This window comes from Trichoderma atroviride, chromosome 1 (genome assembly GCF_020647795.1).
Source record: "Trichoderma atroviride chromosome 1, complete sequence".
In the NCBI taxonomy this organism is placed as follows: domain Eukaryota; kingdom Fungi; phylum Ascomycota; class Sordariomycetes; order Hypocreales; family Hypocreaceae; genus Trichoderma; species Trichoderma atroviride.
This window is the reverse complement of record NC_089400.1, coordinates 234,092-259,616: the sequence shown is the minus strand read 5'-3', so window position 1 is coordinate 259,616 and position 25,525 is coordinate 234,092. Positions and strand designations below refer to the sequence as shown.

The 25,525-nt window shown below is 52.0% G+C and overlaps 9 protein-coding genes across 9 annotated transcripts; 2 read left to right on the top strand and 7 right to left on the bottom strand.

Annotated features, from left to right (window-relative positions):
* Positions 1 to 5: 5 nt before the first annotated feature.
* On the bottom strand, positions 6 to 495 carry TrAtP1_000089 (uncharacterized protein; the record flags this gene model as incomplete). Its single annotated transcript, XM_066110441.1, has 2 exons — positions 6 to 319; positions 384 to 495. 2 exons carry the CDS (start codon positions 493 to 495, stop codon positions 6 to 8), a joined length of 426 nt encoding a protein of 141 aa, XP_065966513.1.
* Positions 496 to 2,947: 2,452 nt separating this feature from the next.
* On the bottom strand, positions 2,948 to 3,395 carry TrAtP1_000088 (uncharacterized protein; the record flags this gene model as incomplete). Its single annotated transcript, XM_066110440.1, has 3 exons — positions 2,948 to 3,069; positions 3,152 to 3,314; positions 3,369 to 3,395. 3 exons carry the CDS (start codon positions 3,393 to 3,395, stop codon positions 2,948 to 2,950), a joined length of 312 nt encoding a protein of 103 aa, XP_065966512.1.
* A 5,678-nt stretch (positions 3,396 to 9,073) lies between these two features.
* TrAtP1_000087 (uncharacterized protein) lies at positions 9,074 to 9,400 on the bottom strand (the record flags this gene model as incomplete). The annotated part of the gene is made up of 1 exon (XM_066110439.1): positions 9,074 to 9,400. The coding sequence occupies one exon, from the start codon at positions 9,398 to 9,400 to the stop codon at positions 9,074 to 9,076; it is 327 nt and encodes a 108-aa protein (XP_065966511.1).
* A 648-nt stretch (positions 9,401 to 10,048) lies between these two features.
* TrAtP1_000086 (uncharacterized protein) lies at positions 10,049 to 10,684 on the bottom strand (the record flags this gene model as incomplete). Its single annotated transcript, XM_014091974.2, has 1 exon — positions 10,049 to 10,684. One exon carries the CDS (start codon positions 10,682 to 10,684, stop codon positions 10,049 to 10,051), a length of 636 nt encoding a protein of 211 aa, XP_013947449.2.
* An 84-nt stretch (positions 10,685 to 10,768) lies between these two features.
* TrAtP1_000085 (uncharacterized protein) lies at positions 10,769 to 11,204 on the bottom strand. The gene has a single exon (XM_066110438.1). The coding sequence runs from the start codon at positions 10,992 to 10,994 to the stop codon at positions 10,794 to 10,796; it is 201 nt and encodes a 66-aa protein (XP_065966510.1). The 5' UTR covers positions 10,995 to 11,204; the 3' UTR covers positions 10,769 to 10,793.
* A 1,693-nt stretch (positions 11,205 to 12,897) lies between these two features.
* On the top strand, positions 12,898 to 16,045 carry TrAtP1_000084 (uncharacterized protein). Its single transcript, XM_014091975.2, has 4 exons — positions 12,898 to 14,314; positions 14,391 to 14,491; positions 14,555 to 14,724; positions 14,814 to 16,045. The coding sequence occupies exons 1-4, from the start codon at positions 13,683 to 13,685 to the stop codon at positions 15,762 to 15,764; spliced, it is 1,854 nt and encodes a 617-aa protein (XP_013947450.2). The 5' UTR covers positions 12,898 to 13,682; the 3' UTR covers positions 15,765 to 16,045.
* Positions 16,046 to 16,511: 466 nt separating this feature from the next.
* On the top strand, positions 16,512 to 17,885 carry TrAtP1_000083 (uncharacterized protein; the record flags this gene model as incomplete). The annotated part of the gene is made up of 1 exon (XM_014091976.2): positions 16,512 to 17,885. The coding sequence occupies one exon, from the start codon at positions 16,512 to 16,514 to the stop codon at positions 17,883 to 17,885; it is 1,374 nt and encodes a 457-aa protein (XP_013947451.2).
* Positions 17,886 to 18,325: 440 nt separating this feature from the next.
* TrAtP1_000082 (uncharacterized protein) lies at positions 18,326 to 22,786 on the bottom strand (the record flags this gene model as incomplete). The annotated part of the gene is made up of 4 exons (XM_066110437.1): positions 18,326 to 19,012; positions 19,083 to 19,379; positions 19,444 to 19,913; positions 22,480 to 22,786. The coding sequence occupies 4 exons, from the start codon at positions 22,784 to 22,786 to the stop codon at positions 18,356 to 18,358; spliced, it is 1,731 nt and encodes a 576-aa protein (XP_065966509.1). The 3' UTR covers positions 18,326 to 18,355.
* A 377-nt stretch (positions 22,787 to 23,163) lies between these two features.
* Positions 23,164 to 25,180, bottom strand: TrAtP1_000081 (uncharacterized protein; the record flags this gene model as incomplete). Its single annotated transcript, XM_066110436.1, has 4 exons — positions 23,164 to 23,974; positions 24,052 to 24,298; positions 24,400 to 24,522; positions 24,628 to 25,180. The coding sequence occupies 4 exons, from the start codon at positions 25,178 to 25,180 to the stop codon at positions 23,164 to 23,166; spliced, it is 1,734 nt and encodes a 577-aa protein (XP_065966508.1).
* Between the last annotated feature and the right edge of the window lie 345 nt (positions 25,181 to 25,525).

Here is a 25,525-nt window from a genome sequence, read left to right as displayed (position 1 = left end):
TAGAATCACAGATCGAACTTCCAATCAGGTCCAGGAGCAGTCGTATAAAAGGCCAGAAGAAAGAAAAGGGTTCTCGAACAGCCGAACAAACGGGTCAAGAACGGCGTTGAATTGGCAACTGCTTCCGGGTGGCGAGGGTTGTCAGACTGGTAGAAGAGATATGTTATAGGAGGATGAAATGGCCTGGAGTCCTGAAGTCCAGAAGAGAAAGTTGAATTGACGGAAGATGAGGGCGTTGAAGGAAAGTCGTGAACGTGGTGATGCGTGTAATTGATTCCTCGGCCGAGAGTGGGCAACATGAGGTAGATATCAAGCTGCACTTTTAGGACACGGCGTGGATCTTTGGGTAGAGCGAGGCGGCGTTCAGACCCCAGCAGACGCACCCCAGGCGTATTCTTCGTCTCGGGGCTTGAGAATTGCGTGGAGCATCCACACCAAAGGCTCCACCTGTAAAAGCTCATCAGACCCTGGTCTGTTGGAAGAGATGAATGGCATGGGTGGTGTCTTAGTCGGCAGGGGGGAAACTAATGCGCCAGCTATTCTTAAACCAGCGCTACCAGGTTCATCGCCAGCCGTGGTGGGCGCGGGACTAGCGAGGCAGGGATCGTGGCGCGACGCTGAGCAATATACGAGAGGCGAGGATGCTCTGACACACCAAATGAAGTGGTTCGCTGTGACTTTGTGTCATCCGCTTGCTCGCTCGCCCTCACACACACACCCCCTTGTGCTCGGCTTGCGCTAGCGAACCCTTGGTCCCACTCACAACGTCAATGATGGTGGCCAAAGGAAACACTTGGGCGATTCCAGCCCCCCGATCCAGTCGGCTTCAACGGTGTCACAGTGAAAGATTGAGCCGTAATGGGGCGAGTGTCGGATCTGCGGCGGCCCACCGTACTGTAGGTCAACGCCCTTTTGCTTTCATCAGTCAAACCGTGCACTCGCACTGCTTTAGACCTGACTGGACTGGACTGACTGGCCTCTTCCCACCACCCACACACAGCTCACTCTCCAGGCAAAGCGTCATGGGCTGCCGCGTGACTGGCATGATCTTTCCCGTCTCTGGCAGAGAGCCAGAGAGACCAAGCCTGACCAAGCCTGACTCAATGCGTTTCTATGCCGTTCGAATGTGTGGCTGCTGGAATGGAAACGGAAGTTCTGGTCAACCTTTGTCAGGCCACAAGCAAAGTTTCCGTGGCGGAGGCGAATTGTGAAAGAAACGGGTGATGTTCTGGGTCCAGTATGCTGTACTCCGCAGCAGCAGCTAGTCTTTTGTGTATACTTGTCGTCAGGTCGTCTGTATTCGGTATGCGCTGGGTCCTTTGCTCCTCTCTCGCTGCCGCCTGAGCAATCACAGCGCCAAAGGAGACACGGCAAAAACACGGCACGGCACAAACACGCTGACCCTCACCAGGACTTCTGGTGGGTATAGGCAGCAAAGCCAGACTGAAATGCATGAAGCAATGCTGCCTGCCTGCCTGCTGGCTGCCAACCTGCCTACCTGATGCTTACAAGTACTACAAGTAGGTATTAGTTCTAGTATAAGTCTCTCTGTCCAACCATGAGAGATTCCTGTGTCAAGTCATCATGACACGGAAGGGAAGCTACATGGTGTAGCTCCTTTCATTGTGCCGTGGCAGCACTTGACATGAGCGGGTATAATACTGTACTGTAGATACCTAGCTGATTGATGATTGCAAGCGGCCATTTCATCCTGTACTGCAAAGACTAGACCAGCATCAATACAGTGGAGGAGTGGGTAGGAAAACCTGCAACACGAACGGTTATGAGGGACAGCGAAACAGAAAAAGCAAGAAAACAAGACGGCGTAGCTTACACTGTGCTGCTCCGCTGAGCAATGCAGCTGCGCATGCATTTCCCCCATCAATAGTGATAGCGTCGATGGTCACGGCCAGCCAATGAGACGCCGATTTTGTATGTACTTTGGAGTTGCTGCAGGAGCCAGATAGCGATCGCTACCGTATTGTGACTGGCCCGAGTGGCTGAGTGCTCTGCCAGCCCACGTCCTGTATACTGGTAGTGCTGCAGAATTCATACCAGCACCGTATGAGTTGAGTCTCCCCGTTGGAGTGCTGGAGCACTGTACGAGCACTACGGGTGTCAGACAAGATTCAGGAGTGCCAGTTTTCGGATTAACGTGTGAGGCGTTTGCTGGCCAAATCAGAGGAAGAAAGACAAAAGGGGCCAGCCAATGGCAAATGTGAGGAATGCAGTGCAGGTTCTAATAATATGATTAGGCGCCATGTGGTCGACAACGCGGCCGGCGTTGTTGGCATCAAGTTGTTCCTCTGCGCTGGCCGTCGCTGGCGGCCCCCGTAGCGAACGTGGACACAGCTGGAGAGAAGCATCGACGCCGGCTGCTGTGCTGCTTTGCTGCCAACAAGTCCCAAGGGAGCGTGTATGTACTGTGCTCCATCTTTGTCTGGAGAATCCAGTGACCCAGGCTCGGTTCCCGTGTCGCCACAGACCAGTCCTTTGTCGTTTACTTGCTCAACCAGTCGTCCACCACCTCGCTGCCTGCCCCCGGCTGCATGCCGCATATCAGAACCACGCATTGTGAGTGCTGGTACGGAGCAAACGTGGCCAATATTGCCCGCAGCAGCGATGAGCCAACTGCTCAGCCGATGGCACAGTCGTTGTTAGCCAGAAGCGGACGCTTGCATCCGGTAGTGGCGACGGCGTCGTCGTCTGATTGGGACGCGATGCCAGGAACCTGCAAAGAGAGCAATGCAGAGGCCACGAGCCAATCAGCCATCACCGGGTCCCCGCCCAGCCCTCATGCAATGCTTCACCAGCCTTGTTTCTGGTTGAGCAATCTCGTCGACAAGGGAGCAGTGGTCCCACCCGTGCCGAGCAGAGCAGTGAGGCTGTCCGTACTACAACATACTCGCACAAGCACTGCTCCCGTAGACGATGGTACGAGGACGGTTTATGGGGATGGGTTGGAGGCGTCCAATCGAACGGCCGTCGGTGCCCGCCGCTGCCATGCCGCTGCGTCAACCTGATGCACCTGGCAGCAGATGTGCGACGCCTCGGACGCTCTAGACGCTGCTGGAGCAGGATTAGTGATTAGTGCAGCACTGGCTGCGGCCGCGATGGAGGGCCATGCCTGATTCCAACATGCTGTACTGACTGGTGGCTTGAGTCGATGATCCAAAGCAGACTGAGAGGCGCTGTGCACGCCAACGCAAGGGTCTCGTCCCTTCTGGGCCGTGCTGTCTCTCTGCTGTCTCGGAGATGAAGATGAAGGGAAGGGAGGGCCCCGTGATGCCGTTGGTGACTCCAGCGCTCCAGCGCTCCAGTCAATATTTGCACACGTCGTGACTCGATAGAGTTTGTCTAGATCTTACTAGAACCCGGAGCGAAAGACGGGCCATCTGGGCGCTGTGATTGGCCGCCCGCCGCAGGGGCCAGCAGGTACTTGTACACGTGCACGGCCACGTACACAGTTTGCGGCCGTGGCTGGCCTGCCGCAGCTCCAGCGCGATCCGTGCGACCAGCCCTGATTCCGCACGTGGCCCGCGTACCGCTACTGCGCCGCGCCAATTAGCGGTCTGCCAGGCCGGGTCTCCTATTCTTGCTCGTCCCCTGCCTCAGCAGCTTTGCTCTCCTCTCCTCCCTGTCATGGCGGGTGGCCCGCATCTAGCCGGCCCTGGGATAGCCTCACGCTGGATCCTGTGCCAAGCGAGACCTGGATCTGGCCTGGCCTCCTGGAGCTTTTGGGCTCAAGCAAGGGTCCTTGCCCGGTGGCCTGTGCTCCTTGGACTCGGCGTGAATCCTTTGCTGCTCTGGCTGGGATGCGGCGATCGCTCTTTGACGGTGCTTGTCCGGCCTGTGTCGACTTGCATGGACGAGCGAGCACGGGCTCTCGGCTTTGCTGCTTGCATTGCGATCCGCGCGGCGATCAGTCGAGGTTTGATGATGACGCCTGGCTGTCTGATAGCCGATGGTTTCATCATTCTTCGATCGGGACGGCAGCTTGGATGTGCAGGGCTATGTGGCCTCTTCTCTGCTGTTTTCATGGCTGAAACTGACAGGGCGCCTATTCACTTTACTGGCTACAGTATGTACGAGATGTGATGTTAGTTGTTGCTCCTTTCTACAGGATGGCAGCGGTAATACGGAACCCTACCGAAGAAGGGCTCCTATTCTCAGTGTGTGTACCAATTTGGAGCCATGTTTCGTCTGCAGCCGCTGCCAGACAAGGCTTTGCTTCTACAGTGCAGTATTTTGTTGTTGCTCGCAATGACACAAACGCTTCTGCTCTACCCAATGAGCTCACATGCCCTTCAACCCTGGTCTAGGCTTGGCTGATTTTTCTGTTCGCAAAAGACAGAATGCTAGCCGGTTACGGGCCTTTGTGTGCACTTGAACAGCAGAATAGATTGCCTCCCAGCCCTCTTTGCTTGGATCCGCGGGTATCCTGCTTGGGACGCGCCTCGGAAATGGCATGGTCCTGGCTCTGAATCCATCAATGTGACATGGAGATGGCCTCTTGGCCTGCCTGGTCCGAACATCACTTGAGAAAAGGGGGGGTGACACAACAATCTTTTCATCCCAGAAGCTTCGATGCTCCTCCAACAACCGCACGCACTAGAGCCAAACCAGCATCGAATGATTGGATCTTGGAGACCTGGGAGCAACACAAGGCGAGCAGATGGCGTCGAGGGCGGCTTCGGGACCCAATGATGTTGCCAACCACTATCTTTGCTAATTGCGGCTTTGCAACGCCGTGGCAATTATCGAGGCCCTCAGCTGAGCAACGCCATCTGTGTATGCATGTACTATGTACAATCCCAGCGGCAGACCACGGGGGGAGATGACGGCGGTTGGAGCTCTGCGGCCAAGTTGCCGACTGCCTTACGACAAGCTATACAAGGGCTCTCCGCATGGGCAGTCTGTACAGTAGTTTACATGAGGCAAAACAGCGAGCATGGATCGTCAAACAGGCTTGATGGGCGTTCCAGCAAACATCAACATCAAAACACTAAACTTCCATGGCGTCAATGATCAGCAAACAATGATGCAAATTTTTTGTTCCTCCTCCTTCTGTCTTTCGATCTTCCTTTTTCCTCTTCGATTCACAGATCTGATAGAAACCAAGCAACGGATCAGCCGATGCGGAGCAAGGAGTCCGCCTTGGCTAACTGGGCAGACTTTTCTGAAATGTCTACACCATTGTGCACTCACACACTCGCTCACACTCACACTCACACTCACACGCTCATGCAGTTCTCCAGCCGCCAGCTCATTAAACCGTTTAATCTGTCCTCTGCCTGCAGCAACCCTGCATGATGCCAGTTTCATCACACTACTGTACCATACGTGTGTACCGGGTCATGCTCTCCAACAAATTTGCTCTACCATGTTCCTCGCCTCCATCTTAGTGAGACAGTTCGCATGGCGGCACGGCTGAAACAGGACTAGGCACTCACATCCACGGTAATTAGTCCTCACAAGAACGCCTAATGGCCAATAAATCCAATGGAGCAATATTGTGTCTCCAACAATAGCAACAGTGCTAGAGGTAAAAAGAAGTCACCCAGCGCCTGGAGAAACAAAGGGAGGCAAAAAAGCAATATGGGACGAGGCGGCTCTTGCGTGGCTAGTCGGCGGCTGCCTGCAAGTCATCGACGGCACGCTACTCCCATCGGAATATGGGATCTCGCGGTGCCACAGTAGACGCTGGGCCTATTCCAAGATTTAGATTGATTGCTTACGTTTCCCTAACTTCAGCTTTGGGCGGTAAACCGGCCATGCCGTTTTGCTACGACTGCATCGTGGCCACTAGTTGTTGTTGTTGGATAAGAATCACAGTAGCCTGCTCTAGTAGCATCCGCCCTGTCGATAGCTCAGCTGCCCACTGTTTCGAGCGTGCATGACCCCTGGCGATTTTTTTCTTCCATCTTTTTTGCTGTGGGTTTTTCCCTCTACTGTCTAGACCCCGTAACTGGCTTCATCACTTGATGTGGCTTTGCCGCGCTCTGCGCTCATCCCGAGCCCCAACTATTGCCTGTCTTGGGAACACGAACACGGACGGCGGAGCCCGGGAATGTGGGGCCGGGGAATCCGATGGTCGTATCTAGAACTCGAGCTTTGGAATGTTCTTGGTCTTTTCTATCGGCCCGGAATGAGACCCGAGCCTGTAAATAATGGGAGCAAATGTAAGGGACAGAAAGTAAATTTTGGCATTGGGGCTGAGGTAGAAAGAAGCATGTGGTGTTTTCGTGTCGTGGTGGTAAAACGATATTGCCTTGTTTGCTTTTGGGAACATGTTGCCCTGAATCTCGTTGTTAGTCGGGGCAGTACAATGGCTAAAGCTTAAAGGACGCGCCGTTAACAGTCAAATCGATAAGAAGGTCAATTATTTGTTCTTTTTCAGGCGCCATCTGGCTTTGAGTTTCGGATAGTATAAGATGCTGACGTAGAAGCTGGGGGGCCAAGTTCTGGACTCTTCACCTGACGTCTTTTTGGACAGCCCATTACCCTAGAGTAAACGGCAGGTCGTAAATCTCCTTGGCCACGGAGATACTTTCAAAAGAGGCACTCAGTGTGGACAAACTAGCTATTGGGCGCCTTGTTTTTAACACGTAGCTTCGGTTCTCCAAAATCTCTCCGCCTAAGCAAGAGCTTCAATGTGGCGGCGTAGTTCTCCAATTCCATCCAAGCCACCGCCTGATGAGTGATCAGCCTTCCAAGGCTGTGGGCGAAGCTCCAACAAAGGAAGTAGGCCTGAGCTCCTGTGACTAAACCATTTCTCTCACTGATCAACCTGGAGATGACTAGGTAATCCATGGCGGTGGCAGTCTACTTCCCAGACAGCCACGGCCGCGTCGAACCATGGCGCCACTGAAGTCAAAGCTCCAGGCCCCGTGGCAACGGGGGGGAGGAAGCAGATCGAGATGTTGCCATGGGAAAATGGCCCATGGTTTGATTTCCAAGAAACTAGTTCCTGATTCAGAGGCGTTAGACGTTTGGAGCTATGATCTTGTGAAAAGTAGTTTTATTGTCTTGTGGCGACTGGCGGCTCGGCAGTCGTTGTTAATGCTTACGCTGCTGTGGTGGACTTTGAGCTAATTGTTGCTGGGCCAGATCTAGAGAAGCGTGTGAATGACCTGGACTTGGCAATCAAGGATACTATCAGTTAATGGTACTTCAAACTATGGGATCTGGTGATTAGAGGTTCGCTTATGCTATCACACTGGCGCGACGAAGATGCGCATATCACTATGATATCTGTATGGTGATACATAGTCAAAACACTTATAACAATCCAAGATGATACCCTGTTTGTACAATAGAGTGGGACATGGCATTTTGCTTCAACGCATTGACCGATCTACAATGATGAAACAGTCATATATCTGCTACACTCACATCTAAAACAGCATACTACTAGCTGGATCTGATACCATCAGTATCAACAAACTCCATTTTCAGCAAAAAGGCACCCTCCATTTCTCCAAATGGAAGGTTTAATTAGTGTAATAAGCACACAATCGCTTTACCTACTTTGGTGGGAAGAAGCCCAAAGCAGCACATACATTTTGGCTGTATTAATTGTGCCGTGCTCGACATGAATCATAAGCCAACTAACTCTCTTACGCAAAATGAAACTCCCCTCAGGTGATCCAATTTTTAACCTGCCGAGGAGAAGAATCAAAAACTGATTACTGATTGCGGGAGCTGCGAACAAGTGGCTGTTGATGGCGACTTTAGCATCCGTTAATAGCTTGGGGTGTAAGTGGTGGCAGGGCAATCTGGGCGCCCACGCCATTGTCTCTGTAGTAATCGATACTAAATCGCTGTATACACGGAGAAATACAGCGCCATCTTAAGGCTGCCATGGAGATGGTATGATTCTAGACCAACGGAGATGCCAGGCAAGCACCTGAGATGTGCCAGAGGCTTGTTTGTGGCCATCTCAGCTGTAATCGATGTCACTATCATATGTTGACTTGTTACTCTTGAGCCACCGGAAATCCTAGCAACCAAATGAAAAGTGCAATCTCAGCGGAGTAGCAAGATATTGCCATCATCACTAGCCAAAGAGGGAAGGGTGAAGTGATAGTCACGTTGTCAGAACAAGTTTTCATGAGAATGCTTTCCCACGGGGAATCCCGCATTGATTAACATGACTTTTTTACCCCGTACGGAGTATACGGTTAGAAACTAGCTGAACGGGATAGTACGGAGTAAGGACGGGGGGGCTCCGGGATACAACTGCTACGTTGTGTGGCCTGTCATAGAAACGGGATCGCGTGATGATGAGGTGATCTAGCATTGCCGTTGCAGGCCTGGTATATATCGGTCACTCTGCTCCACCAAGTACCATGGGCATCGTCGTATGATTGGAATCCTTGTAAAACAAATTATCAGATCGTCGGAACGAGGCTCGTCCCGAGGAAGAAACCCTCCGACGGAAAGTCGCCCGAAGAGGTCATACGACGTGGAGGCTAAGGCTGGTTCACGTGTAAGCAAGATTTCTTCAACACATCACGATCGTGCATCAAAGCCGGTGATTGCCGAAGATTACTGTAAAAACAAGAAATGAATCGATTGCAGATGTTAGGAATATTGATCATATGGTATTTGAATTGAAACGGTTAGACAATTGGGTCATTCGCTAGCTTAATTGGCCTTGAAAATAGGGATTCTGACTTGTGACAAGCAAAGTTATGGTTGACTGCATTAACATGTGGCTAATACAAGACACTGATGATTCATTCGTTATCATATATCGTATCATGCAGATATTAAGGGATGCTGAATGACTACGTTGCGTGATACGGGATATTCAGCGTACTTTCCCGCCTCCCACCTTGCAAGAGAGATATTACTTGACGCCCAAGACCCGATAGAGACAATGACTATTAGTTTTATCAATTGCCTAGATAAAAGTATATAGATGCAGTATTCAACTCAAACCGACTAAGCTTGCTACCATTGATGGGTTTATTGTTTACCAGGATGCAGCCGTAGACCCGGAGAGAAGAAAAGAGAATATCTGTAGCCACGCGACCTTACAACTAGGACTGATACAAAGGGTTCAAGCCTATCTGACACCTTTTGCCATTAAGTATAGCAGTTGATGAATACATGGCGCCTTGTCGGGATGAGTCTGTCTCGGGGAGTCAAGCTCTAGCATGAGAAGAGTGGGAAGGAAGCAACGTAGATGCACCGTATTGGCCACTGCGTTATCTGAAGAAAGATGGTTATTACTGACTCTAGAGATGATGATATTAATTGCAATATATTGTACGTCGATATGATCAAGGAAAGACATGTGTCCGTAGAATGCAGCTGTGGCCTTTGATAGCTCAGTAGCCCATGGTTTAGGTATGCTGGCGATGCTGTCTATGCTGTGTATACACTCAATCATTTTTATAGTTTAAGCTGTGAATCTTACTTTTATTGGCAACTGATACACACAAAGATCCTTTCATATGCATCTCCGTGCGACAGATCATGTAAGGAGCGAGAGTGAAGATAGATCATGATGGCAAAATGTTTAGCAGCATCACGAGAAAGAACAGAATTATTCAAAACATGAGACTTTAGTCTCCTGCATGTAGAGATTTTTGTGTAAAATAAAATGGTATTCTAATTTAGAAAAAACAGTAAAGAGTCCTTAAACACCGTCGGTATAGCTTGAAATCGCCAGCTTATACTTCTATAATAACCCTCTAGAGCCTCCCGGGCTCATTCAGCAAACCCAAACTCCGTTCCTAAATGAGAGAAAGATGTATCCAATTGCAAAATAACAAATGACCTTTTCGAAGCTTCAGCGAAGCCACTCTCTGCCAGACGCGGATAAGTGCTTAATCTTCTGCAATCATAACGAAGACTTGACAACGTCGAACCCAAAAATAGGCAAACACCTTGTATTCCCCTGAATCCAATCCCAATGACATTGTTGATATAAATCATCAAATGTCCGCCTGCAGTGGAGCGCCCTCTGAAGAAATCTCCCCAAGGCTCCAAGACTGCCAATCCATAAGCACTTCAAGGCAGAGCAATATTGCTTGATTCAAATCAATCCAAGTGCCACTCCCAGCTGATACAACGCGGCCAAAGTAATAATGGCAACAACGAGGTTGACAAAGTATCGGAAAGCGACATTCTTCATCTGATTGCGGTTGCGGCGTCGCGATCGGGTCACAAAGTCCGAGTTGTCATTGACATTGGGAAACCCGCACTCCTTGGGAACCGGCTCGCCGAGGAAATCACAAAGAGGCCCCCATCCATCCGTGACCTTGTATTCCAGCAGGCGATCCTTGGGCACCAGGCTTCGCACCTCTTGATAGTGCTTTCGGAACACGTCCTTGCCGCGGCCGGGAAAGTCGCCCTCGAAAAAGGAGTCGAAGAACTTCTTCAGCATCGGGTAGTACATGCTTGCCGCCCAGTCAAAGTGGGAGAGCCAGCGCAGCTCGCCGTCGGTGACGCGCCAGTAGACCGTCTTCATGGTGGAGGCGTGCCAGGAGTCGACGTCGCGGTTGGTCAGGACGACTTTGGCCTCTGGGTAGGCCTCGATGAGCTCCTTGGCAAAGGCAATGGCTGGCCAGTCGCACACGGCTTGGGAGTTTCCGAGGAGCTGGTCCCAGTCCTCGCGGGTAAAGGGCTTGCCTTTGTTGTCGTATTTGGCGCAGAGGGCGTCCATCCACATGAGAGCGTCGGGGGGGGTTTTCGATGGAGGTGTTCATCATGTGGTAGGTGTCGACGTAGCCGAGCTGTTTCATGGCTGCTCGCATGGCTAGTTGGAGTTAGAAGCGGGTTCATAGCTTATGGTACAGTGTATTGGATAAAGATTGGCATGTTGATATGAGAATCGACATACAGGCAGTACCGGTGCGTCCCAGGCCCAGGATGAGGACTTTCATGGGGACCACACGGCCGAGCTTACGGCGGTTGATGTCAGTGTCGCTGGTGAAGATGTCGGTACGTGGCCGAGGGGTGTAGTTGGAAGAATACGCCATCGTAGCGGTTGTGTAGGGTATATTGTGTTCTTGGTCTATTACGGTGTAAATGAAGGCGTCGAGTAATCAAGGTGGTATATTACAACACGCTTGGCCAGAATAACTAAAGAGTGACAAGAAATGGGCGAACAATGAGCGAGTGAGTGACAAGAACCTCTGGTAGATGTTAAAAAAGAGGAAAAAGGAATGAATCGAGCAGAATTCTATCTCGGCATTGGGTGGGAGGAGAGGCAATTATAGTCTACATGGCCGTTACAAAGGGTCTACGACAAATGAGGAAAGCCATATGCCGTTCGAAGGAGATATTTTTGTCTGCGGATCCCGGTACTGGGGAATCTTGTCGCAATTTTGCAGCCGGGTCGGGAATATCAGATTATTCAGCCTGAAGGTGGACACCGATGGTGGTGTTTCTGGCGCTCATGGTTGCGATCTTCCTCTTTAGGCACTGGAAGCCGTACCGCCGTCACTGTGTATGACTGCAGGGATCTCCTTTTACCTCGAACTTGAGTCGTCTCGCTCGCCAAGTCTAGTGTGATGAATATCGAGTCAGTTAGTGAGGACACAATTGAGCCTCTCCCATGTGTTGTGTTCGTCTGCATCGCACAGTCTGCATCGTATTATCCAGCGCTGGCGGTATGCTCCCGGGTTAGAGATTCTGGTGCCCGCCTTGTGGAGACGGTGTTACAGGGAGGGCGGGATCCATAGAAAGATTCGGAGCATCCCTGTTTACAAATGCCGCTGGATTTGCTTGATATCGGCAAATACTAATCAGGCTGAAGGCTATAGTATACATATCGCAAGCAGATGTTGTTATTGCGTCTTGTTTCGGTCGAAAATCAGTGTAATCATTTTGGAGTTTCAAGAAAACTGCATCACTTCAATAGACGCAGTGTTTTGGAACAAATTTGCATTTTGTTTTCTGTATATGAGAAGGAATTGCGTTAATAGCGATGGACAAGCATGACGACCCCTTCCAGAACAGAGGACCTGATATTGATCGTCAATTTCTTTAGAAGATCATCAGGGACCGCATAAAAAAGCTGCAATGACTGTGAATATAGTTTCGGCAGTGTCCACTCCATGGAAATGATCCACAGCCAAGAAGCGCCATCGGCTCGTCGGCCACCGAGTTCCACACTGTATAGGCCATCTGCAGAGATCGGCAGCTTCAACAACAATGGCTTACGTGGCAGAATGGAGATTCATCTTGCTCTTTGTTTCATAAAATAGGAGAAATATTTAGATCGGCCTGTAGACGCTGCGCGTGAGCTGTGGGCGTTGATTGTTCGTCTATGGCGGAGCCAGTTGAGGCGTTGTTGTTGCGTGGACATGGAACATGCTTGCGTCACTGTCTGCGTGGCAATGGCTGTTTCAAACCGGGAATAGATGATGATTGTATCTGTAACTCATAGACGAGATAAAAGGATCAAAAGTTGAATGCGAATGCCAACTATGACGAATGTAAGTGAGGATATTCTTCTGTCAACGACGCGGCTGAAAGTTTAGCACACATGCAATCCTGCACAGCCAAGCCGTGATTCCTATTGTGGTAGCCGTTGAATGACATGCTAGAAACTGATTGGTCGCCGAGGTCCCGTCTCATCGTTTATGACGATAATCGGCTCTCCTGACTAGAGGCTTGCGTTCCTGCTCTTATCCACATGTGGCGCCCCTGACTATCGTTACCGAACTGTGCAGTGATAAATGGCAACGCCTTGTTTTGACGTCAATCACGCCCCGTTGGGTCTCGGATCCTCGCTTGTTCGAAGTCTAGAAGGAAAAGCAGTTGACAACAGCAAGCGAGGAGGCACGGATAGCGATGCTGGGGAATTGACGAGGGCTTTGGATCTATAGTTTGTTTGAAAGCGAACAAGGCAAAAGGTGTAATAGACACGCATTCAAGACTTTTTTTTGATCTGGTTGTTATATTTTGCAAAGCAGCACTGAAAACCGCCCTGTGAAACTGTTGTTGCTTAACACTCAATAGCAGCAGCTGAAGCATCGCCGATGACCCGAAGCCCACAAATGATCAGCACCCAATTGCTGTGTCCACACCGTCCATGGCCAACTTCCCACGCCGTTCTCCTGATGGATATTGGACAATACGCGCAATGTCGAGCCTCACTTCTCCTAAGCTTAAATGCCAAGACTTTCCCCCAGCCGTGCTGTTCCCTTTGATTGGCAAAGCCTCTGCCGGAATCTCGCGTGTATCCATCTGAGCCATTGCCGTCGTTGAATGATCGACTTGTTGGTTCCCAGACACAGCAGGTTTGCGCGTCTCTCAGCCGCCGTGTCCGAGCATAGCATTCAGACCTACTTTTTTTTCCCATGGCAAAGAGAAGGGAGAAGAGAACAATTAAAGAAAATAGCCGAAGCAGAAAACAATGGCCGGTGGACGGGGCGTTTCGGGTCCGATGCAAAGTCGAGGCAACGTAGCGGGCGGCATGCAGGTGGCGGGGTGAATTTCTTTCTTTCCTGTTTCATTGCAGCTTCTTTTGGCATCGCCAACTGACCCGCAGCACTTCTTTTTTCCTTCTTTTTCTTGTCACCTCGTATATAGCCATTTTTTTTGTCATTCTTTTCTCTTATTCTCTGCGGCAATACAATATTCCCTTCAATTTATCCGTCTGATGATCCGCCACCCTCTTTTTCTTCATCTTCTTCCCCAACACTTTTAATCCGTCTGCTATGGCGTCTTCGCACGCCAGATCTGCCAGCAACGACTTTGCCTCCGGCGCACTGCTGGATCCTCTGCGGCCTCGGAAAATCCTAGATTTGCCCGACGGCACGTGGTCTCCCAATGAACAGCTGGGCCAGGCCGTGATTCCCACCGTCGACGAGGAAAGCAACTCCAATGGCTCCAGCTTCGACTTTGAGTCTCTGCGGCCGCTGACGCCCGTGACGCCCATGGAAAAGGCCCAGGCCAAGAGCTCCTCAGGCCCGGTGACGTGGATGTCCCTCCCGCGCAAAGACCAGCTGCTCATCCTGTTTCTCTCGCGCTTCGTCGACTTCCTGCAGGTCGCCTCCCTGCAAGCCTACGTCTTCTACCAGCTCAAGACATTCGACGACTCTCTGACAGACGCCCATATCTCGCAGCAGGCGGGGATACTGCAGGGATGTTTTACCGGCGCGCAGGTGATGACGGCCATTTTATGGGGTAAAGCTGCCGATGCGACTTGGTGTGGCCGCAAATGGGTGTTGGTGATTGGCCTTGCGGGAACGGCTATATCGTGCCTGGGCTACGGCTTTGCAACGACTTTTGCCTGGGCTGCCTTCTGGAGGGTCTTTGGTGGTGCGATTAACGGGACTGTGGGCATTATGTGAGTTTTGGCCTCTTGTTTCGGAGAAATTGGGCAAATGTCAACATGTCACTGACGGAGAATAATGCAACGACAGCCGCACCATGATTGCCGAAATCACCAAGGAGAAGAAGTATCAATCGCGAGCATTTTTGATTCTGCCCATGAGCTTCAACGTTGCGGGGATTTTGGGCCCAAGTAAGCCAGAGCCTTGACACAATCTTGTGCGAGGAACTGCAATTCTGACGTATACTCACTCAGTCATGGGAGGCATGCTGGCCGATTCAAACAAGACTCTTCCCGGGCTTTTTGGAGAAAATGCAGTCTTTGGGTTCCAATGGATTCGAGACTACCCATATGCCTTGCCGAGTCTTGTCAACGCCGTCAGCTTATCCATTGTAACCGTGATAGTGTTTCTCTTTCTGGAGGAAGTGAGTCGCCACTGCCATGCGAGCAATATCTCTCCGTGTTGCGATGACGTTTTGAGAACATAAGAGCAGTTTAGCTGACAGCCAAGCAGACGTCTAGAGTACGGCAGAACAAGTTTGACGCCGGTCTCCATCTCGGAAATAGAATCAAGGCCGCCCTATTGGGTGAAAAGCAATCTGACGACTATGCTCGTGTTCCGGCCTGGGAAGATCACACCATGGAGAGTTTCGAAGACAAGAATATACCGGTGCCGAAGCCCGCGCCCTCGCTGAAGCAACTGCCCTTTCGCCTGCTCTGGACGCGCAACGTCTTGTTCACGCTGCTTACTGGCGCCTTTTACGACTTCCATCTCGGCGCCTTTGGCAACATGTGGGCGCTATTCCTGTCAACGCCTCGCTATCTCACTCCGGCCGCAAGGGGCCCAGAAATAGACACCCCCACGGCCAAGCCCATGCGTCGAGATCTGCCTCTCCTGTTCACGGGAGGGCTGGGAATGCCGGCGTCGACGGTTGGAGTTGCGACGTCCTTTCTCGGCATAATAGGCATGCTGCTGCAGGTGACCTTGTATCCGCCCATCCAGGCCCGTCTCGGCACAATGAGATCCTTCCAGTGGTTTCTGTTTCTCTTCCCGCTCGCATATTTCGTCGCCCCGTATCTCTCGATCCTGCCCTCGTGGTCGCCGGCACCCGAGCCCGCGTCCGGGGGCTTCATCTGGCTGGGCATCGTTGGCATCTTGTTCCTCCAGGTCATGGCCCGGACGTTTACGCTGCCGGCGAGCATCATCCTGCTCAACAACTGCAGCCCGCATCCCAGCGTCCTGGGCACGATCCACGGCCTGGGCCAGAGCGTCTCTGCGCTCTTCCGCACCGTCGGCCCGGTGGTGGGCGGCTGGTGGTACGGCTATGGGCTTGATATCGGCATGGTGGCCTGGGGCTGGTGGGGAGTTGCGGCAATGTCAGCGTTGGCGTGTGGGACAGCATTGGGCATGCATGATGGCAGCGGGCATGAGATAGTTCTCGAGGGCGAGGAGGAGATGGAGTAGAGGACAAGGTGTTGCTTGTCTCATATTCTTCTTTGTTTACACTCTAGAGCTTTTAATGTGTTGTGCATTTAGATAGATACCATCTGCGGAGTTGTTTCTTCGTCTCCTTTGTTTCCTTTGTACTTACTATCCTTGTTCAGCAACTGCCGTGGACACAAACAATAATACCTGTAAATAAATACAAAGACTCGCAAACGTGCTCTTTGATGTCACTCAGCCCCCCCTGGCTGCCTGGTTCCTGATTCTGAGGCGGGAGGTGGGCCGTGTTAGAGCCCTTTGGAGAGGCATCCCAGCCTAAACCCAGGCACCAGGTGCAAGGATTCAGGCAAACGGCACTTGGTCGTCACAAGCCGCGGCTAGGCCTAGTAAAGGCCCATGGATGCATCTCAGCTGCGCCGTTAGTCAGTCAGCCTAGTATTTTAACCTTCTTCAGAGTTAGAAGAATCGCTGGCAGACGGCCCTTTTCCTCTGCACATTATAGCGCGCGGTCTGGGCTCATGCTCAGCTGCTTGGGCTGAAAGAGGCTGTGCCCAGTAGCTGCCGTTGCCGTCATGGAACTGATGTGACTGGTGTAGCATTTTGCGGCTTGTGACGGTGGGCGGCAACGCAGTCTCATGCCTCTTCTGGATATCTGGGGGTTTCCTCTACTTTAAGACGTGCTGTTCTGCCACCTGAAGAGCCAGAAAGTTGCAGCTCTGCCATCCACCAGCAACTTCTCAAGCAGTCATTCAACACTTGCTACACATCATGACAGCCCTGTCTTTACCGCAGCATGCCCTTGAAGAAATGGCCAGGGAGACAATCCACGATCGCATCGTTGGCTGTCTCTTTGGATCAGCTCTGGGCGACGCCATAGGCCTCTACACCGAGTTTCTCTCTGCAGACACGGCCCGTCTCGCATATCCATCACAAAACTTCACTCTCTGTCCCCCATCCGAAGCCACTCCGTTTCGTCGAGACGCGCATCGGAACCCCAACGTCCCTGGAGAATGGACAGACGACACCGACCATGCCATGTGCATCTTGCTCTCCTTCCTGCACAGGGACGCAAGGGAAATGGACCCGCTAGACTTTGCTTCTCGCCTGCACGTCTGGGTCAGGATGGGCCTTCGCGCGTTGGACACTCTGCCGCTGGGCTTGGGGCACACTGTGGGCGCGATTGTGAGAAACCAGGCGTATCTCAATGATCCAGAAGGCACTGCGAGGAGACACTGGCAGCATACGAAATACAAGGCTGCGCCTAATGGAAGCGTCATGAGAACACACCCGCTGGGGCTCATGTGCATCAACAAGACGCTCGACGAAACGTTTCAGATTGCTGCCGACTACTCTGTCGTTACGCATGTCGACCCAAGATGCATCATTTCATGTGCCATCGGCACAGCGCTCATCAGAGGCCTTGTGCGGCAAGAGATATACAAGGAGGAGCAGATTGACGACATGGTTGACAAGGGAATCGCATGGTATACCGCATACCGCCTGCGCCGAGTTGAAAAGGACGCGAGTTGCAAAGACGAGCCAGAGCTGGACGTGGAGGAGCTGAACAAGCACGCCAAAGCCAACGACCTGGCCGAGCTCGAGCTCGACGACATGTACAAGATTGGATATACATACAAGACGTTTGGTTCGGGCGTGCATCTGCTGCGTCTCGCCATGAGAAAGGTTGCTGCCTCGGACAGCAGTCTCTCTACACAAACGTCCATTTTCGAGATGCTCATCACCGATCTCATCATGCGAGGTGGCGATGCCGATACGAATGCCTGCTTTTCCGGCGCTCTCCTCGGGGCATATCTTGGCTACAAAGCGCTTCCGTCACACTGGAGAGATGGTCTGAAGCACGGCGACTGGCTCATGAGGAAAGCAGAGGGGCTGAGCATCTTGCTGGGAGTCGGACTAGGCACATACAGCGGTTCGGAGGACAAGGATACGGCGCCCGATGGCGGCAGAGGATGGCTGACGGAGAGCCAGATTGAGAGGAAGGTGATGATGCTGCAGGCCGACATGGTTAAGAGAGGGCAGGAAAGGGATAGGCAGGAAGAAGCAGAGAAGAAGCGAGCGGAGAAGAGGCGGACGGAGAGAAGGAGGGAAAAGAGAGGATCGTGGCTGGGTGGACGAGGCTGATGAGGTTGACGAGAAGGCTTTTTTTTTCTTTTCTTTTTCTTCACGTATCAAGATAGATTTCATAACCTGAGCATTGCATTCTGACTAACTAACTGTGTCTACCGAAATCAAACTATCAAGCAATCTGAAGGGACATTTTGCATTCCTAACGTGTTCGTTCTTCCGAACTGCTTTTTCCCGAATCTCTGTCGAGCAAGATGTATGCACCAAACGCCAAATCAGTAAGCCACCAAATGCCGGCGAACGCGCGAAGGTCTATCCTGAGTAGGGCAAGTTTTCTTGCCTCGAGACACTTTTTCCATCACATTCCAAATTGTCCTAATTCCAAGTTTCCTGATTCCAAATTCCGAGTTGCAAAGTACCAACGTTCCAAATCTCAAGTTCCAAATACCGTACAAACAAATTGTGTCTTTGCACAAAAAGGAAAAAAAAAAAAGGAAAAAAAACGAGAGCCAGATGCTCATCGTCGTTTAAAAGCCACGGCCTTGGATGCGGTCAGCGGCGATTCCGTACGACGACATGGTGTCGCCGACCTCGCAAGGGTCGTCGCCAAACTCGACCTTTTCGAGGCCACGGGGACGGTCCTTCTCCAGGGACATCTTGCCCATCTGGGACTGGCAGCGGTAGCTACCAAACTTGAACTCCATGACGGCGCGTCCGCCGGCTCTGATGAGCTCAGTGACCTCGTCGAGCTGGAAGATGAATCTGTCTTTGAAGAACTTGGTGAGAGCGGCTTCGTTGACAAAGTCGGCGTGACCGGTGATGATTAGGACGCGAGACATGCGTCCAGCAACGGGGTGGCTGCCGTACTTGATTCGGTTGTAGGAAACCTTGACGCGCTGGCCCTCGACGAAGAGGCCGCGGGTCCAAGAGATGCTGAGGAGCTGCTGGGCAGCCTCGGGGGTGAAGAAGACAACCTTGGCGGCGGCTGTCGAATGGGCGTGGAAGTCGGGGTAGTTGACGTAGGTGCACCAGACACGGCCGACGTTGCGGATGGCCTTGAGGAGCTGGTGAGTGCTCGTTCCAGCAGGGAGGTTGGTGAGCCAAAGAGCGCAGTTCTGCTCAGGGGCGAGGTGCTCAGCGCTGGCGTTGGTCTCCGTGTGCATGCCGTGGTAGCGAGACGAGAACTTGGCCGTGCTGGGAGCGCAGGGGGGAGAAGTCAGCCGTAAAGGCTTGCGAGGGAGTCTGCTGCATCACAGCCTGCATGGGCAAGAAGCCTCCGGTCGGGGCGTTGACGGGCACCTGGGCAGGACGAGCAGCAGGGCGAGCAGCGGAGGAAAGCTGGCGGATGGGGGCAACTCCAGGGGTAGAGAGGCGGAGGATGTCAATTCCAAGAGGCTGGTTGACAGCAGCCTCGACACCAGCAGAACTGAAGAGAGAGCTTTGAAGCTCGGAAAGATCGAACAGGGAGTCGTTCATGGAGGAGGCGGCAGACATCTGGCGGTTCATGGCAGTGACTCCAGCCTCGTGGTTGTAGCGAGCAGCCGAGTGCTGCTGCGCAAACATGGGATAGCCAGACGACAGACGGGCGAAGCCCTGAGGGTTGGCTGGGCGGTACACGTTGGGGGGGCGTGTTGACCGCGGCAGGGAAGCGAGTCTGGTAGGCCGCAAAGGGCGACGGGCGAGCAATGGGGTTCTCGCGGCGGGAGAAGCCATCTCTCTGGTTCATGTGGGCATCCAAAGAGCCCCAGCGAGCGTGAGCAGCAGCAGCCGCTTGGTTGTCGGCAGCAGCAGCAGAAGCAGCAGAAGCGGTGCCCTGGTCGAGACGGGTAGGCGCCCAGATCTGCGAGGAAAAGCCTCCGACGAAGCGAGGAATCTCGCGGCCACGAACTTGCGAGCTGCCCGAGGCAGCGGTACCCATCTCGTTGACGGGCGAGAGAGGGCCGGCAGGGAGGTGGGTAAAGGTGCTGAGCACCGCAGTGGCTCCAGCAGCAGAGGCAGAGGAGACGTGAGCCCCCCGAGGTGGCAACAGGCTCCCCGAAGAAGCCTCCAGCGTCGTCTGGAGTGCGAGGAGTCTCGGGATCGCCCCTGAGGCTGTCAGGGGGAGAGCGGGAGAGGGAGACTCTCGGGACGTCGTAGACGAAGTTGCCCATCTTGGGCTTCTCGTTGTGGCCTTGGGCGTCCATGGCAACGAGGGCAGAGGTGGAAGAAGAGTTGTTCAAAAAAACAAGAGAGGCTGAGAGCGAGAGAGAGTTGGTTCCTGATGCCACAGAAAAGTCAGCCTCGTTTGCTTGGCAGAGAGTGATGGAAGAAGAAAGCCCAGTGTCCTACGAGGTTGAAGCCAGCCTGGTAGAAACTTGGCGGATTTCCACGAGTTTTTTCAGAAATGTGACGTACAGGAAAATGTGTGTGTATGAGGTTGAAAAAGTCAAAGTGTTGTGCGAGTAGGGTTGAGAAATATGTAGTAGCGAGGGCAGAAAGAAAAACAAAAGCGTGCAGCTGTAAACAGTAGTCAAGCGTTTGGAAAGAAGAGGAAAGGGGGGGGAGCTGAAAAATTGGGGGGGGGCTTGTTGTAACTAAATAGGGGGAGCAGTTTTTGAAGAAAGTTCACTTGGAATTCACTTTCGAGTGACTGGGGAAATTGTCAGGCTGTCCGAGCTTTGGAAGGGCGAGTGAATTGAAAGTTTCGTCCCAAGTTCGAGGATCGTGGGATTGTGTTTGCAAGGAGCCGCGTATAGGGGGGGTGAAAGAGGTGGCGATGCGTATACGGCCTGTGGTGAAGGAAAAGTGAAGAGGGAGAGATTCAATAGAAAGCAATGGGCTGCTGAATAGCTTTTATATAAACGAAATGGAATGCTGATTCGGTTTGCTGTTTGGGAGTAGCACTTTTATGCATGCATCCTGCTTGCGTTATCACTGCCTTTTGTAGTTATTTGGAGTAGTAGTTCGGCAGCCGCCTCAGTAGCGCCAGCTCAGTGCCTGCAGACTGGCCGTTCTGATACGTGTTTCTACTATTTGACGGCAAGGCGAGCATTCTGATAGGATATGGCAGTAAATAGTGGATGCTATTTGGCGATATTGGAAATACATGGCCATTCATTCGGTCGCCGTAAACCTGGTTGCTGATAGACCAGCCGGCATTCTGCCTACTCCATGCATCGTGTCACCATATGAGTAAGCTGGCTGCGTGTAGATGGCAAAAAAACTAGGCCTCGAGCTAGCAGCAAGACTGCAGGGCGGAGGGCTGCCTCGTTTTTCTCTGGCGGTTGCAGCAGCAGTTGATTTTTGCACAGTCACCGAGCACATCATGGGAGTGGGCTTGGGGGGCTGTTCGGGACCTGACCCGGTTGGCCTCCCTGCAGGGAGCAAGTTTCATGGACTACAGAGGACTGATGCTAGTTGGAAAATGTTGGGCTGGAGCTGAGCGTTGATGGGCAGCAGAGCGAGAGGAGAAAAGCCACACCGACATGGCCCCATGGTGGGATGTAAGGGGGAGGCATAATTGAAACCGGGATTTGTCGTAATTGGCTGCAAAAACGAGCTGCGTAGAAGCAGACGGATGTTTGCTCTGAAAGTGCATGATTCTGGCCTTTTATTCTCTCGTTGATTTTTTTTGTATCCGGGCCTATGGCAAAGAGACAGGTGTCGAACGCGTCGAGAACCTGGCAAGGCACAGTTACAGTTCATTATGCATGAAATTAGATTCGTCCCGATTGGACCTCCAGCTGACTGGGGATGCAGTCGAAACGGGGAAAAGAAGAGAATCAAACGTTGAAGCTTCGAATCGGCGGATATCCGATCTACGAGGAATCTGCTACCCGATCGAACCAACACAGATTGATTATGAGCTGTCGTGCCGAGACTCTTGCTCAACGTACAAATACAGAGTCGCGTGTGTCTGGCTGCCATCAACTGCGTGCTGGACTGTACGAATACGCCCTCGGAGGATTTCTGCCAAGGGACAGGGGGCGGGTGTTCCCAACTGAGCCGTTGCTGACTACATCAAATGCACGTTCCCTTGCCTTGCGTCGAGGACGACAGCCGAAGGGCTTTGTGATGGACAGTGCTGTGTGTAGGTGCTTGTAAGTAAGCGGCAGTGGGATGGCATGGGATGGGCGAGTTCCGGTGATGGAGAGCCGTTATTGGATGGAATTTTGTTTGCTTTCCCCTCCATGGCTGCATAAAACTAGAGAAGGGAAGTAAAACGAGGCTGGGAAAGAGGGGAGAGAGAGAGAGCTGGCAGGAGTATGCAGCTGCATGGAACTTTTTGATTCAAAAAGCAAAGAGGACGCAGAGACAGTAAGAGAAGAAGTCAAGGATGGAGGAGAGTAGCAGAGAAATCCAGAAAATGAGAAGATGCTTCGCGGGGAGGTCCCTGCAACCGCGTCTAGGATCAGTCCGGGGACGCACCCAGGCGGCAGTTCAGCCTTGTGCGCTTCCAATCAGCTGTTTACAACGCATAGCAGCAATTTCGTGCACGCCGTCTAGTGCGGTGGCTGGTCTCTCCTTTCTGCCCGTCTCTCATTTCAACTGACAATTGCGGTCAAGAGGTGCATATTGGCCGCCTGGCCGGCCTGGTATTTATTCAAGTGGCTGATGTTTGCTGCTTCCACGTCGAGCACAGTGCCCACTCATGATATCATCCTGCTGGCACGGGGGATAGAAACATGTCCGAGCACCAGAGTCAGCTTCCAGCCACTTGGTGATGGTGGCACCAGGTCTGTGCTTTGGACACTGGGGTATGGGATTATGCGCTGGGCTGGATCGGAGTCATCAGTGAAGCAAAGGATAGTATCCGTAGGGCATCTGAATTCTATGAGACGCCGTGTATCGTATCTCTCTGGCTGTTCTTCGTTGTCAGATTTCAAAAAATATTCGCGGCTTCCAAGCGCAATTTGGCCACCAGCCTGGTTGCCTTGCTCCCCCAGCGGAGAATAAAACCAGGCTGCTGCAAGATGCATGATTTCACCCTTTGCCAGACATAGAGTACGCAGCCAGGGCATCGAGTCAGGCAGTGCAGCTTCTTGCACTCTTCTCCACGTGTAGAACAGTGCTGGAGTTTCTCCAAACGCACATGTACCATAATAAACAAGACTGACTACTGCACAATGACACAAATCGATGATAAAAACTATATGAAACTACCATCTGTCTATATTTCTCGCAAGCATGCACATGTATCCGTCGGAAACAACTGGTGTAGCAGGGGTATCGGCCACACCGCATGCTGCTGCACATTCTTCGTTTCTGAGCTCTAGACTCATCCCGCAATTCGAATGACTAAAGGCAAACAATCAAGCCTCGGCGGCTCTACATTAGGCTCTAGAGGGAGAGACTGCTACAGCCTCTGATATGCCACTCTCAACACGCGCGGCTCGATTGCGGCTGAGCATCCCCTGCCATCCAAATGAAACACAAAGTCGTCCATGGCAATTCCACCGTACATTAGCTGGTCCGGTGTTCCCCAGAGACTAGCTTGCGGGTCAAAGACGTAATCAACCGATGGGCTGTATTGGTATGGACTGATGTTGACTATCGCGCGGTACGATGCCCGGTTTCCGCTTCGTAGGCCCGTGGGCAACAGTCTCAAGGATTTGATTTCGCCACCGCGCGTAGCGTTTGAATAAGCTTGTCCGGCGGCGATCAGATCATGGCCCTGGTGAGTCCACTCTTTAAGCAACAGGCCAGGTCCGTCGTCGGTGGAGATGACAAGCGACGAATCCCTTGAGGCACCTGCCGGGGCGTACTCTCCGCAGAACTTGCTACAAGACTCTTCTTTGGCAGCGCTGGCTAGCGCAGGGAGAAGTGTCTGAATAGCAGTCTCGGTGGCAATATGCAATGCTGCGGCGGCGTCGGGGCCAGCAGCCAGGACGGCCATTGTAACCTGGTAATCGGGTATGAGAACCAGCAGAGACTGGTAGGCTCCAACGCTGCCAGACTTGGTGTAGAGATCGACGAGGCTGCCGGTCTTGATGCTGCTGCGGGTTCGTACAATCTCCCACGGCGCGCCTACGAAAAGGGTTGTCGAAGACGTGAGTGAGCCCGGCTTCATCCAGCGCAAAGTCTCCATCGAAGAAAGCTGCTTATTGCCAAAGATGGCTCGTCCGAACTCGACTAAATCTTTTGTCGAAGAAAGCAAACCGCCCGTACTAGAATGCCCACAGTAAAATCAGAGTTGATGTTGGAATGTCGATAATGTTGAATGAACTGGGACTTTTTGACTTACGCAACCTCATCGCCATACGGGCGACTCCATCCTGAATCTCCATTGGGGATTACCCCAGCACCGCTGCTAACCGGTGGCACTGAGCTCGAGTGCTTCAAGCCCAAAGGTTCAAAAACATCTTTCTGGAGTACTTGTTCGTATGACTTTCCTGTGATGGCTTCGATCACGTACGCGAGAATCCTATAAGCTGCGTTGGAGTACAGAGCTGTGCCATGAGGCGGGAAAACGGGGTGCCTGTGGATGAAACCTGAGAAATATTCTGGCGCCGCAATGTTAGATGATGGAAGAAGAAGAATTGTTAAAGAAAAAAAGAGGAAGAAAAGTGACCATACTCCAGAAAGTACTCACCATTTCTAGCACAAGGTTGCTGATTATCATTGATGCCACAGAAAGGAATGTCTTGAGGAGGGAGAACAGGCAGCCCGAGCTCTGTCCAGGGGAAATTTTGAACAGCCAAATCGCCTGAGGCGTCTGCCATTCACTCATGAGGATTAGTATTTGTTTAGAGGATGACAAAGGCGCAAGCTGAACAACAGAGAAAATTAGAACAAAGGGGGAACCAAGGGGCAAACAAACAATCTCTTCCTATCCCAGAAAGTTGCGACGCAAGAGCGCCAACCGTGACTTGATCCCATTGAATCCAGTCGATAATCGTTGAATCGTTTGGAGCATGTTGAGCGGCATGTTTCAGCTCTGGAATAAAATCCGTAACAGGATGATTCCAGTGACGAGTTCCATTGTTCAGAAGGAGGGCGTAAACTGTAAAGAGCTTTGACACGCTGCCAATTCGATAGACTGTATCGCTTGTGATTTGCAATGTGCTCCCAGCAGAAATGTTTAATGAGCCGGAAGTGTGATGAAAGTCGAGGATTGGCGATGAGTCGAGCTGTGAAATGGCTGTCAAGGAAAAGGACGTTGTGCTGCTGTTGAAGCTGCCAAAGATGCTTTCTCCGGTGCGGGTGGCGTTGTTCAGCGCGTTTATAACGTCCAGCACTGCTTCTTGAATCACTGAAAGAATGTTGGACGGAGGTGCGAAAGATGGTCCAAGCAGTTTCTGGTCAGTTTTTGCGAGTGCAGTGGACCCCAGCGCTGCCAGGGAGATGAGCAGCGGTAGAATGACTGGCATCATGTTGAGCTTCAAGCATTCAAGATGGTTTTAAATAAAACCGATAAATTGATGATTTTAAAAAGGCACAACATAACATTTCACTCATGGTATTTATATGGCAGTTGTCTCGGCTCTGAGCTCATGACGGCGACTATACGGGATATTGTTTCAATGTTTCATCTTTTTGCCGTTTACTGTCCGCTTCAGATATCCTGGACGGAAATTATCTCTGAGAGAGTCGGTCATTTAAACGGTGATTCTGATGCACTAGCTGTATTCTGCAATTGATTCTGTATATCACATGTGGCTCTGAAAAAGAGTCGCTTGCGAATGCTTGGCACTGACCACCGTCGTCGGAAATGTGGC

Excerpts from the sequence above, each read along its gene's own strand:
- TrAtP1_000085 (XM_066110438.1), bottom strand. The coding sequence starts at position 10,994 with ATGGCGTATTCTTCCAACTACACCCCTCGGCCACGTACCGACATCTTC.
- TrAtP1_000084 (XM_014091975.2), top strand. The coding sequence starts at position 13,683 with ATGGCGTCTTCGCACGCCAGATCTGCCAGCAACGACTTTGCCTCCGGC. Across the intron at positions 14,315-14,390 it reads AACGGGACTGTGGGCATTAT|CCGCACCATGATTGCCGAAA; the intron begins GTGAGTTTTGGC and ends ATGCAACGACAG. Across the intron at positions 14,725-14,813 it reads TGTTTCTCTTTCTGGAGGAA|ACGTCTAGAGTACGGCAGAA; the intron begins GTGAGTCGCCAC and ends ACAGCCAAGCAG.